At 37.0% G+C, this 14484-nt stretch overlaps 1 protein-coding gene across 1 annotated transcript; it reads right to left on the bottom strand.

The window, feature by feature from the left end:
• Window positions 1–7781: 7781 nt before the first annotated feature.
• On the bottom strand, window positions 7782–9599 carry EIF3G1 (eukaryotic translation initiation factor 3G1). Its single transcript, XM_089601063.1, has 2 exons — window positions 9185–9599; window positions 7782–8463 (listed from the first exon to the last, which is right to left on the bottom strand). The coding sequence occupies exons 1-2, from the start codon at window positions 9504–9506 to the stop codon at window positions 7949–7951; spliced, it is 837 nt and encodes a 278-aa protein (XP_089457189.1). The 5' UTR covers window positions 9507–9599; the 3' UTR covers window positions 7782–7948.
• Between the last annotated feature and the right edge of the window lie 4885 nt (window positions 9600–14484).

The following is a 14484-nucleotide window of genomic DNA, read 5'->3' as shown; positions in this document are numbered from 1 at the left end:
GTCAGGTTTATTTGCGACGGAGAAATAATAATCCAAGTATACAAATTCATTTTGAAAATTTTACCCCCACTCAAAATCATGGTATAGAATAAGTAAAAATGTGATACTATGTCATACTATACTTAGTGCTTAAAGTTTATGATTAACTAATTCTATATATTTTTAAATTATTTGACTGAATGTATCTATATGTAGAAAGATTTTTATTTTTACTTTATTTATCGTTAATTTTCGCGATAATTTCATATTTTCATGAGGAAAACAATTTTATTTTGGGCACGCTAAATAACTAGCTCAAACAGCTCCATACTTTAAAATTATAGCCAAAGTATTAATATATTTATGAAAGTAGCCAATTTATTATTATAACATTTCAATATTCCAATAATACTCTTAAAGGTTAATATTATTAAGGGTCAAGCGGCTATATAGCCAAATAAAACTTAAGCTTTTGCAAAATAGCCATAGTTTGCCAACTATAACCAAACTAGCCTAAGTAAGATTAATCTAGGCTGAATTAAATTTAATCCCAACGAACTATAAAGATAGAATGTAAGTTTTACGAAGGTTGGATTAAAATTAATCGAGGCATGATTAAAAGTCGTAGTACTCTCAATTGGCTATTTTGTTATACTTAATGAAACTATGGCTATTTTGCAAAAGTCATAGTTTGAATTGGTTACTTCATACCATTTTTCCTATTATTAATTGTCAGAGTAAATAAAATTATCCGTAACAAGAAAAATAGTAAATCCAATTAACAGTAACAAGAACAACAGTAAATTTTATTAACACGAACAACAATAAATCTTATTAACCATAACTAGAACAACATTGAATCTTATTAACCTTAACAAAAACAACAATAAATCTTATTAACTGCAACAAGAACAACATTAAATTTTATTAACCGCAACAAGAACAACAATAAATTTTATTAACAGCAACAAGAACAACAATAATTCTTATTAATTGTCATCTCCGTCTCCACAATTCGAGTTTTCATCAGAGTTTCAAACGGCGAAATCCCAGCCCTAATTTTCGATCCGGATACCGCCATTAACTGGATCGCCTCCAACGTCGTTAATAAATGAGTAAATGCGATTAACACAAAAATTCATTCACATTAACAGTTATCCAGTCAGTAAATAGGATTAACACAAAAAATTCATTTCGATTAACAATTAATCAGATAATAAATAGGATTAAATTAATATTTTCGTCATGTCAGAAGCTGGAGATGACTTCTAGGGTTTGACAATTGGATTCTAGAGTTAATCTATCAGTAAATAGGATTAACTTAACAGTTACTCAATCAATATATGGGATTAACACCAAAAATCATTTAGATTAAAAGTTAATCGATCCGAAAATACTGTTAACACCAAAATTCACACAACAAGCTAAGCAAATTTATCATGAAAGATGAGAAAATACCAAAAGCCTAATCTTTAATAAAATGACTCAAATCAAAGATAAACATTTCCAATCGGTTTGACGGAGAGATAGATTGATTTACAAATCTTCTAAACCTGATATATTTAAAAATATTTCAATTGATCACAGAAAAGAACTCAAGCTTTCCTAACGAGAAAATCAAAGAAAATCTAGGTCAGGATTCGTATTAGAAAATCCCAGCGATCGCGGTCAAGGTTTAAAACTATTTCCTTTCTTTCTTGCTTCTTTGTTTTCTGTGATTCCAATAAAAAGGCTTGGAATCATAGTACTGAACCCCAAACAAAATTTATTTTCACAGAGAAATCCGACGACGCATCCATGTTCGTACAATTATCTTCTTGGCTCTTTTCATCCTCTCCGAGTCCGTACCTGCTTCAACTTCCGACTTGAAACTTTTTCGGCGATCACGTTGTCGCAAGTCGATTTTCCGAAGATCGGCTTGTCACGATTCTTCGACGAAGCCACTGTAGAATGGTTCGCTGTCGGAGGAAGCGTCTCGTTGAGATCCACGGCGGCTTCGTCGTCGCCGCCATCGGCCTGGGCTCGTCTCTTGTGTTTGGCGGTTTTGCCGCCGAAGCCTTCGTCAAGTCTTCGTCATTGGAGTACGGATCGCCTCCAATGTCGCTCCATTCTTTGGCGAAGTCTCGCTCGTCTCCGTCGAAAATGAGGTCTTGACATTCGGCGACGAAGCTATCAAAAACTCGTTGCTCATTATCTCACGCTCAGCTTTGACTCCATTGGAGGCGGAATCGGAGCTTCCGACGGGGATTTCGTCAAACGGATTCGGGCGATCCGTCGTCGCCGGAGACTGAGGAGGAACTCGAAGAGGACATCGCGGAGTTGAAGGCCGGCGAGCGTGTCGAGTGTTTAGGTCTGATCGGTCTCTCTCTCTCTCAGTTAGGGTTTTCCTACATGAAAGCTCTGAGATGATGGTGAAAGAGAGAGCGCGCTTGCAATGAGATCTGGTGAATTGGGGAAAGAGTATTTTAGGCACATTAATTTATGGAAAAATGGTACAAAATAGTCATTTGAAACTTGTTGATTAACAAAATAGTCACTGTTTCAATTTTTCAGCAAAGTAGTCAAATTTACGTTTTCAAATTTTTTTTGACATCCAAGATTAAATTTTTTTACAATTATTATAAGCAATTTATCACTTTAAAAAAAATTAATCTTGGATTCAAATTTTTTTTTGAAACCAACTTGCTGCACATTTTGGCTATTTCACTCAATTAAGACAAATCTTGGTTATTTTGCAAATTCATAACTTTAAATTGACTATTTAGCTACATCACCTTTAATTTATTTAGACTAATTGCTTAATAAAACACATACATTGGCTATTATTTAAAAAAAAAAAAATCCATCATCATTAAGTGGTTACTCATTTACAAATCTCTTTTATTTTTTATTTTTCTTTCACCATTCTATCGGTATTTAAATAGGCCAACACTCTTGTAATCCGAGATCAACTACAAGTCATCGCTCACATTTCAACCGTTGAAAATGAGTCACATTCTTACTTTTAGATTAGTTAGCGATTATCTTGTAAATATACCCTTATCCTTACATTATCATTTTTTTTTTCTTATTCTTTCTATCATAAGATAATAAGTCATATGCAATAATGTTTGTTCTCCTCATTTCTTCTTTTCTCTCAGTACATAACATACCCTAGAGTTTTTGGTGATTTCTCAGCCACCGCTTCTTTCTGGAGAGCGAGACACTGCTCTCCAGTGTTCTCCGACCTAGGAAAATATAAGATTTTTGTTGTTTCTCAGCCACCGCCTCTTTTTGGGGAGTGAGACACTACTCTCCAATGTTCTCCGACCTAGGAAAAAATAAGAGTTTTCTTTATCTTCTCTAGACCATAAGTTTCCTTCGTATTTTTTTCGTCGACGTTGGGTTTCTTCATATGCTCGAGCCAAGCGGGTTGAACACTTGGAGCAGTGTTTGGGGGGTCACTCCCTCCGATCTAGTCTTACCTTCGGCGATTCCATCACCCTCTCAACAACGTTGTTACGGTTGTCCATTCCTCCCACCTCAACTTTGAGACCCGTTTTGCCGTGACTCCCCGTGCATTGTGGTGTTTGTATTTTCTTGTGGTGGAGGATGCTAGTTTTAAGATTAGTAATAATTTTTATTTATTGAAATTATATGCTTTACCTTGATGTTTGAGATCTTGTACTTAGTTTGTGTAAGCTTTCATGCTTTGTCCACTATACTAGTGTGTTCCGAAGATGAATAGTCATCTATTAGGTTCTTAGTTTGAATTTTTCGTTAATGCAAGCATTCGAACTAAACCTGGCTTACCGGGAGTTCCCGCGCCTCCCGTCCCGCCCCCGCCCGGACTCCCGTTAATTCGCCGAACGGGAGTCCCGTCCCGTTATATAACGGGACGGAGGCGGTAACTGTCTAACGGGATCCGCGGATCCCGTTAGGCAGTATAAAAAAAAAAAATTTAAAAAAAAGAATTTAATAAATAAAATGAAAGGATTAAAGTGAAAAGATTTGGAATAAGTGGGTAGAAATGAAAAATATGAATGTTGTTAAATAATTAAAAATGGGTAAAAAAAACAATAAAGAAGAATGTGAAATTAAAAATGGGCCTCCTAAAAAACCTCACCGACCCCTAAAAAGGTGCGACGGCGAGGAAAAAGAGCACCCCTTTCCTCGTTAAATGTTTGAAAATGTATCCCGGACAAGGGCCGGGATATCCCTTTGTTATACACGATACTTTAACCATTTATGTTTACGTTTGCAAAATCAACTTCAAAATCGTCTAGAATATCGAAGCACATGAATGTTTCTTGTGCTCGATTTCGATGTTGAATCCAATCTTTTCCGCACGTCAATGCTTCGACCATCTCCGGTTTCAGGCTGCATCTTCTATCGTCGATGATCCGGCCCGCGCTGCTAAAAGCCGCCTCAGAGGACACAGTTGAAACTGGGATGGTGAGGATGTCTTGTGCCATAGATGACAAGATCGGAAACCTCCTCGCATTCTGCCTCCACCAAACCAAGAGGTCGATGGCTTCGTCGTCCGACCTGACCCAATCGTTCCTATCGTACTCTTGGATCTCCGGATGGGACCGTGCGTCGGTTGCGCTTGACCTCGTCTGACTTGTCCCAGCTTCTTGTTGTTGAGGAGACGGGCTGTACGCGGGCGCGTTGACGAAGACATTCGTGTATTGGTGTCTTTTCGGATATTGCGTCTGTGATTGAGAAGGTTGCGCTCGGTATTGCGGTAGAAGTTTCGCCTCGTAAACCTTGAAAAGATCAAAAAAAGCTTGCACGATCCTCGGAAGATCAAGTGCAACGTAATCTTGGTCCACAAAATGGTTTCTTATGTATTTCAAAAAAAATTTTAAACCTCCAATTTTACATCGGACGTCTAGAATGGCTCCAAAACCGTATAGTAATGGAACCTTTCCAGCCCCCCAATATTTTAAAAACTTTGCTGTCATTGCTTGAATAGAATCTTGAAAAATAGTTTCGTTTTTATTTTTATCAAGATGCACAGCTATTGCGGTCATAGTATGAAGACCGAGAAAAGAAGTGGGAGTGTAAACAGCAGAAAGATAACAAGTTTCTTTATAAAAAATGTCGAGAAAAGAAACAAATGATTCAGCCATCATAATATCCAAATCAGATATAGCGTTTTCGCCATGTACGCTGTTAATGTAAGAAACAATAACATCGACGTAACGCTCGGATAAGAAGTTGGTCAGCATAAGAAAGGTTGAATTCCACCTAATTTTGTTATCTAGGTGAAATGTGCGTTCTTGAAGGCCGTTTAGTCTAAGCCGTCTCTTAAGCTCATCTACTCTAGAGGTTGAACTATTTATCCAACTTATGTAATTCCTAATCTTGTTTATCGAAGGGTCGTAACTAGCGGCTCCGGCTTGAACTATGAGGTTGATGATGTGGGTAGCACAACGTTGATGTATAAGGGTTTCGTCTGCGTTAAGTTTTTGGGTCAACTCCCTAATCATGGCGTTGTTGCTAGTGGCATTATCTAAGGTCACAGATATAACCCTATTGTTCAAACCCCACTCAGCTAAAACACTAACTATGATATCTAAGATGTTCTCACCAGTGTGCGAACCTTCTATCCTCCTAAACGCTATGATACGTTTGTTCAGGTTCCAATCGTCGTCTATGTTATGGACTACAACGCTCATAAAGTCCATCTTAGATTGACCGGTCCATATATCCGATGTTAAGGCTACGCTATATCTACCAGAGGATATTGAGTCTTTCATTTGTTCCTTTTCTCCTAAAAACCATTTTAGGATATCGGATCTCAAGGCTTTCCTAGGCATTAGTTGTACGTTTGGAATAAAAGAACTAATGAATCTAACAAAGCCTTGAGATTCGATATGACTAAAAGATTGATCGGTTGATACAAAATATTCAACTAAATCACGTCTAAATCTTAAAGGATCGATGTTACTTACTTGGGTTGTAGAGGCTCCAGATTGTGTCCCCCCCTGGCAGTGTCTGTGATGACTCCACAATAGCGACGTCCCAACTCTAGTGTTATGAGCGCTAAAGATTTTGCCACAAACGTGACATTTTCCGGCTTTTTCACCGTTGGCAACCACCTCTTCAAAGAACGTCCAGACAACAGACCTCGCTCGACGTCGTGATGCTTGTGCTTGTTGAGGTTGTTGTTGTTGTTGCGGTGGTTGTTGTTGTTGAGGTGGTTGTTGTTGTTGTTGTTCTTCTCGGGCACGTCGTCTTTGTCGGGTCTCCTCTTGTTGCTCACGTTGTCGAGGTCGTGGAACTTGAGTTCGAGGCTGAGGTGGTGGCGGTGGGACGTCTTCTTCTTCATCCTCCTCCTCCTCGTCATCATGTTGTTCATTTGGATCTTGGGTTTCGTCGTCGTCTTCTTCTTCATTTGGATTTTGGGATTGATGATAATGTTCCTCGAACACTTGAAACTCTTGAAAAGCGGCTTCGGATGGCGGTATTTGTGCTTGATATGCTTGCTCGGGATCCATTTGAGGATAATATGGCATTTGTGTGTTTGGAATTTCGGTGAATTCCGTATTGTGGAAAGTAGGAGCAACATAATTTGGATCGAAAGAGTATTGGGTGTTTGGGTCGGGGGCGTTTTGAGACAAATGCAACCAATTTTCTTCAAAACGGTGCATTCGTTCACCTCGGGAAGTTCTTCCCCTTCGACCTCCTCGGTTGTGGGATGATGATGCCATGAGAAAATGAAAGCTTTAGAGAGTAAAATTGAGAGAGTTTGAGAGAATTAGAGAGAGAGATTGAGAGAATTTGAGAGAATTTGAGAGAGTTTGAGAGAGTTTGAGTGAAAGGTGTGAAGAAAATGAATGAAATGGGGGGGTATTTATAGATTTTAGAAATAAGTGGGAAAAAAAAAATAAATAAAAAAACCTCATTTTCGCCTCCAACGGCTAAAATCCAACGTTCATATTCGAACGGCTCTTTTTTTTTCGGCCGTTGGATCTTTGATCCAACGGCCGAGATTTAAAAAAAAAAAAAAAAAAAAAAAAAAATAAAAGCAACGGTCGCTAACGGGATCCGCGGATCCCGTTAGCTACAGTAACGGGACGGGACTCCCGTCCGTTAGTCTTAACGGGACCTCCCGTCCCGTTACCTTCATTACCGGTAGCGGGGATTCCGTCCCGTCCCGCTACCGGTAAGCCACGTTTAATTCGAACGTTTTCTCCTCATCATTCTCGAGCACTTTGATTTACATTAACCTTCGAGGATTTTGCTTGGCTTGAAGCCTCATTCTACTTTGTTAAGAGATGTTACTTTTAGATTTATACCCCTAATCTTTTAGAAAAAGCCTTTGGGCAAAAATGTTGAAGACAAACATTCACTTATACAGCACAAGAGAAATCCTTCCGATCAACTGGACGACTCTATTATTTATAACGAATACCAGACAACTTTAATCTGACCTTCCTTTCACACGGAGGGTCTACGTCTACACGTGGCAGAATCGTGCTCTTTCCAGTCTACTATATTCCGATTGTTGAGATATCAAGATGAGCCAACAGTACAATTGAATTTGAAACAGGGGTTTCTTGATGTTTTTTGCGCAACCTTTCAATTATAATGTTGATTATATAACAATTCCCTACTAAGTCACCATGGTTTTCCCAACCTGGAAAAATTAAGGCCCTTAACTTCTTATTATTCCCCAAGTTAAGCTGGTACAATAAACAAATCATATATTCTTCTCTCATTTTTGTTTCGGTTCTAACATTAGAGACCTAATAACAAAATCTCATCCTCTTATATATTGTAGCCTATAAAAGAGTAAAGATAAACTAGCACATAAAGTTAAATAAAAACACATTTAGCTCCAGCATTGTCTACAAAAATATAAAAACGACTCAAAACCCAGCAAAATTTCAGTACAAATATCTTATAAATAAATTATTTTTTTTTTTAAAAGTCAGCTTAAATAGTAAGAAAAATACAAGGGGGGTCGGGGCGAGGCAGTCTAATTCGTTCTTGGGGTGGCCCATTCCACCCGGAGGATGAGATTGTCGTAGCCGTAGCCATTGAGCTTGTTGATGGCTCTCTGAGCGTCTTCGCGGCTCACAAAGTTGACGAATCCGAAGCCTCGGCTCATCCCGGTCTTCTGGTCGACCGCCACGTAGACGCGGCTCACGTTCCCGAACGGCCTGAAGAGCTCGAGGAGGTCGGGCTCCCTGGTGTCCTCCGAGAGGTTGGTGACCCGAACGGAGTTCTCGTCGTTCCTTCTCCTCATGTCCGTTCCCGGGCCTCTCTCGCCCTGGCCGACTCTCATGCTGGGAGGCACGTACGCGGCCTTGCCGCCCGGGCCGGGGGCGGGGCCCGCGTCCGCCGACGGAGGCTTGTCCGTGTCGGGAGCGGCGAGGTCCTTGTAGGGACACCTGGCGCTCCAGTGGTCGCCTTTCTTCCCGCAGAATCGGCAGACCATAAGGGTGTTCTGGGTCGGGTCTGCGTTCGGCTTCGGAGCCTCCTGCTTTACACCTGCAATTTACGTTGTTGTTCGTTCAAGGATTGAGTGTGGTATTAGCACCTTATTAAGGTAGAACAAAAGTCACTCTCTATCATATCATTATATATTTATTTACGAAAGCACACATTGAGGATTAGTTTCTATACTAGCTGGGGAAGAATGTAAGATACCGAACCATCACCAGAGATCGCTTCACATATGCAAAATTATGCAGCGATTGTCAATCAGAAAGAGAATAAGGTAAGTTGTAGAATGTTTGTTACCCTGGAAATAATTTATTGTCTCTATCAGCTTAATCATCTTAAGAAACCTATTCCCTACCAAATTCATGCTCCACAAATAAATTGCATTGCTTGTCAATCAAAAAGACAATTAAGTGATGTTATAAAAACGTCGTCAGTCCCATAATGTCAGGGCCTCTTGGATTTCAATCGGGTTTAACCCGGAAAACAAGTATATCAAGAAAACGTTTATCACTCGAACACTGATTTTTTTGTTCTTTATTTTACATCAATCAAATATTCCCCAATAACCTAATAACTATCAAATTCACACTCAGCAAAACTAAAGATCATGGAACGAAAACCTCACCATCATAAACAGATCTCGAATTACAGAAAAACTTCCAAAAAAACAAATTCGAGTTTAACACCATAATCGAAACCCTAATTTCACGAACCAACGTTTGCAAAAAAATTTAAAAAAAAAAACTAGAATAGATATAGATCATACCAGGTGCTCTCGGACGCTCGAGGACAATCTCTTCTGTGGATACGACGGTACGTCGGCTCTGGAGATCGTCTTCGGTGGCACCACCGAACTTGGCCCAGGATCGCCTCTCGATGGCACGCTTGGTGAGACGAGCGTTGGCGAGCTTGCGGACGCGAAGAGTGGTCGTGATTTTAATCTTGTTTCCCTCATCGTTGAACTTGTACTCAATGACCTTCTTGATACCGTTATCGTCTGGTCCGATCACCTGCTTCGGCGGCAGAAGGAAGTCCAGATCCTCCCCATCTTCTTCGTCCAGCTCTCCCCACCGGAGCTTGGACGTCATGGTTAGGGTTGATAGAGGTCGAGAGAGAGAGAGAGAGAGAGAGGATACGCTAGGGCAAAACAATTAACTATCGCCAACTTGGATAGTGAGGCGTGTGTTACTGATTTCGGGTCGCTTAGGCCTGTGCTGAATTTGGGCTCAGTATATTTGTAGGCCTATTGTTCGAGGAAATTGGGCTCAGTATCCTTCGTGTATTAAAATCTATTTAATTATAAATTAATTATTTAAGTATAAATTACAGTGGGTTTCCGAAATTTTAATATAAATTATACATTACGTTATACACCGTTAGATATAATCAGTTAAGTTTGACGGAAATACATCTCACAGCTTTAAATTAAAAATGATTTAATTTTTCTCTTAAAATTAATTAAATATTAATAATATCTTTTTTGTAACAAAAAAAAAAAAATTAAAAACGACTTTAATTAAAAATATTTTGATATTAAAATATTAATGAATAATTTTTCTAAAATTTATATTAAATGATTTTCAATAATATTACTTTTATACTAAAAAATTAATTAAGTAATTTTCTAAAAATGATATTATAGAAATAACAAATCGTTTTTAAAAATGTATATAATATTAAGAAAATTAATTAAGAATTGATATAACTAATGTTTAAATAATTTTAAGAAAGTAAATATTAAATCGTGTTTATCTGAGTCTTCCATGTGTATTTCCGTCAAACTTAAATGATTTTATTTGACGGTGCAACTGAAACTTTATATTAGCTTTTTTTGCTGCAAAAAAAATGTGTATATATATATATATATATATATATATATATATATATATTTGATTGTATGTTTATGAAAATATTAGTTATTTATGCTGACATTTAATTGATTTTTAATTAGTTTGAAGAAAAAAAATAGCATTTTTTTAATTAAATTTGAGGCTGACACGTATTTTTTCCATCCAATGTAAATACATACGGTGCAACTGAAACGTAACAATAAGTATTTTTTACGCCTAAAAGAAGATTAGTTATATAAGTATGATTTCGAATAAAATTTAGGTATTTTGCCGATATAAACTCTACAAATTATACATGGAAAAATATTATTTCTCTCCTGTGTTTAATCGAAATGGAACGTTTATTCCTACGATTTCTATAAGTATAATATGTGTCCCTTAACATCTCTATTAATATCAATTATATACCGTAAAACTCATTTACCTATCCAAGTCATAAATTTTTATAAGATTTTGTTGAATATTTTTAAAATTAGATGTGGAACTGCGGATTTTACTCTTACTAAAATTCCATCATTTTGTTTTTATTTTTATTTTTATATTTATCATAAAAATATAAAAAAATGAAGATATAAAAAAGAAGGAATTCATAAAGGTAAAATGTACGGATGAACTTTTAATTTAAAAAAAAATCAACAAAATCTTATAAAAATTGAGGATTTTGATAGGCAAATGAGTTTTAAGGTACATTATTGATATTAATAGAAATATTAATGGATATTTATAATATTTATATAAATTGCAAGTTTAAACGCCACATTTCGATTAAACACAGTGGAAATATAAATGATATTTTCTCATTATACATTAATACTTGACTGAATCTCTTATGTCTAATATATCTGAAACTGGACTTTTGGTTTTTTTTTTTTTTTGAACAAAATGGCCCTTGAATGTATTTTAAACGCTCTATTCTTCTTTTTCATTTTCTCACTTCACTCTCACACTCTAAAACTCAGATTCTCTCTAAACACTTAGATTTTGTTAGTATGAAATTATAGTTAGTATGTTTAGTTGTGTTTATTAGATATTTACTTGGATTTTAAGTTGATTTATGGTTGATTTTGGATTAATTAGATTAGATTTAAAGTTTTGGCGTTTAAAATTTGGGACTTTTTTGGTGTGGTTTAAGACGGTTTAAGTGTGGTTAGATATAGTATTCATAGAGGTTGAGAAACGGTTTCGGTGTGGGCTGTGACAACTTGAGTGTGATTTGAGGCAGTTTGAGGTTCGCGACAATTTGGGTGTGGTTCATGACAGTTTGGTTGCGGTTTGAGATAATTTGGTTGTTTGCGACAATTTGAGTGTAGTTTAAGACAGATTGAGTGTGGTTTATGATAAATAGCGATATTAATTAAAATATGACTGATTTTTATTTTTTTGGAAGAGCTTTAAAGGTCGGATCACGTACAGTACATTAGGAGCACCGGTAAATAGAATCCAATAAATGGATCCATTGTATCTTTATAATTGCACATTATATTAGGACTTGTATCTTGCAACACAAATACATTTGTTTATAATTGGATTGATAATTTTCAATAATTATTGCTATTTATCGCAAACCACACCAAAATTGTCTTAATCCACACCCAAACAATTTCAAATCACACTCAAACTGTTCTGAACCCCAAACTGTCTCAAACCATACCCAAATCGTTTCAAACCACATCCAAACCGTTTCAAACCACACCGAAACCGTCTCAAACCTCTATGAATACTCTAACAACATCCAAGCCGTCGCTAAACCTCTAAGGATGTTATCTCTAACCACACCCAAATCGTCTATAATCACACCCGAAAGACTCAATTTTCAGACGCGAATACCTAGATCTAATCTAAATCAATCCCAAACCAACATAAATCAGCTTAAAATCCAAGTAAAACATATAATAAACACAACTGAACATATTAATCATCATTTTATACTAACAAAATCCACGTTTTAAGAGAGAATTCGAGTTTTAGAGTGAGAGAGAAGTGGAAAAATGAAAAAAAAATGGTTAAAATACATTCAAGGGCTACTTTGTCTAAAAAATGATCAAAAAGTTCAATTTCATATATTTTAAAGATAAGAAGTTCAGTCCAGATATTTTATTAATTTTGAGGTCTAAAAAACGAAATTCTCAATACTTATTACATTATATATTAATATTTTTGAAATTGCGTTTCAGGTTTGGTGAGGTTAGTCTAGTCGACGACGAAGCTTGAGTATCAGATTTTGGCAAACGTGGTGTCTGCACCGACGGATTTGGATTCGTTGACCTTTATGCGTTCGGAGCTCGAGCTTTTGCGGAAGAGAATTATCACGGTCTTGAGGCATCCTCCGAGTGCAATGACTAGATGACCTTTTATGACGAACTATCACTATTTCCCCTTTTTTGGCGCAGCAGTTTTGCGTGTATCAGAGCCATTTGTTATTTTTGTGGGGCTTTCTCACGAGTATAGCGCCGAGTAAAAATGAGAGCTCTCCCATTGGCATATACTATTTTATGTGCCCTTCTTTCCTTGTCTACTTGTGATGTTTCACCTTGTGAATTCCATGGCTAGGAAACTTTGGCGTGTGATTGCGCTCTTTGGGCTTGCCTCTTTTTGGATTGTAGAAAAAACTTAAAAAAAAAAGAAGCAAATATAAGGGAAATCGCAATTTAATGAACTGGAAACACACTTCCATTTATTCATTGACATGTCATGACATCCAACGTCTTAATGTATATCACAAACCTACTCTTCGTTCGTTTTTTTTTTTTTTTTTTTTTTTTTTTTATCTCATTTCCTTGTAATCATATCTTTTTTTTTTTTTTGAGGGATCCTTGTAATCATATCTGACCCAATTATTTAAGAGCAGGATCAAATACCTCTTTCGGATAAATTATGTCTCCGATGAAATGAAAACAAAAAGAGCAATATACCTGATCTACTTTCCACAATGGCCACGAAAATAATGGATTAGAAATACGATACACACACATAGTGAGAAAACAAACGTTTTTCTCAGTCCAACCAATAAAGGAAAATCACATCACCTATGAAACAAATAAACAAATAATCCACATGCTCATATACACGGCCTTCAAATAGATATTTTCATCTCACACCAATACTTGACTCACACAAACAGAAGAAACGCATTCATATTTGATAATAATACCAATCAAACATAATTCACACACACACACACACACACACACATATATATATATATATATATATATATATATATATATAATCATCAAAGCCTCTCACAAAGAGTAGCATCAGCCACCACCGCCGCCGGCAGCTTCGCCACCGTGGTGCACTGCGGCGGTCATAGAGATCGCAGCCACGGCGGCGCCGCCGTCGGGTCCGGAGGCGTTGCCGTCGGCGCGGTCGCTGGGCGCTGCCGAGCCGACCGGCACTTCTCTGTTCTTATTCTGGTCCGACTTCGAAGCCCCGTCTTTCTCTTTCTTCTTCAGCCCAGGGAGACATGAACATATCCTCTTCATCTTCCACTCTACACAGCACAACTAAAAGCGAGCTACACTTTCTTATAACATGCTTTTATATATATGGGGGTCTAAATTCTCCACTTACTTGATTGCTTGGTAAAGAAGCATATATAGATATTATATATATACGCCTCACTTTATATACGGTTATACCCATCTATCTATCTGTCCAACTGCAACTTTATTTTTATTTTTAATTTTTGGATCCGTGTTTTTGCATTGGATTATTATTCCTTTAGAGACAGCTCAAAGGGTTATTAGCACAAGCCATGTTATTTTGAATAGTGTACTTGCGTGAGTGGCTGCTAGCAATTCGGTAGTAGCAAGTCAGCCAGCTAGGGAAAAAAAACATTGAATGTCCTTTGTGCGTCTTTTTGAGATTTAATACAGCTATTTTGTTTTGTAGGATAAATAGAAGGATAATCATGATTTGAATTCGGTGATGAAGGGCAATTATTCTTCAAAAAGGACAAGGATTGGGGATTGGGGCATATAATCTTATGAGAGAATCATTATTAGGATGCATAAATCACGGGAAAATGCATGACAACCAATTGATTGGTGACGAGTGGGACATTTGCTTGGCAGATGCGAACATGTCATCAGTAAGACGGTTTTTAGGGAATGTTAAAATATAATTTAAGGACGTTCGATGAAAGCTAATGAATTTACGTCCATCAGAAGTTTTATTTTTATTTTTATTTTATTTTTGTCGTAAGAACACGTCC

This window comes from Urtica dioica, chromosome 11, assembly GCF_054948205.1.
Source record: "Urtica dioica subsp. dioica isolate 48M chromosome 11, U.dioica_male_clone48M_v1_H2, whole genome shotgun sequence".
NCBI classification, from domain to species: Eukaryota; Viridiplantae; Streptophyta; class Magnoliopsida; order Rosales; family Urticaceae; genus Urtica; species Urtica dioica.
Note: the sequence above shows the minus strand (reverse complement) of the source record. Positions and strands in the feature narration are given on the sequence as shown.

Coding starts and splice junctions, on each gene's coding strand:
- EIF3G1 (XM_089601063.1), bottom strand. CDS start 9,506: ATGACGTCCAAGCTCCGGTGGGGAGAGCTGGACGAAGAAGATGGGGAG. Junction 8,464..9,184: donor CGAGCGTCCGAGAGCACCTG/GTATGATCTATA, acceptor CGTAAATTGCAG/GTGTAAAGCAGGAGGCTCCG.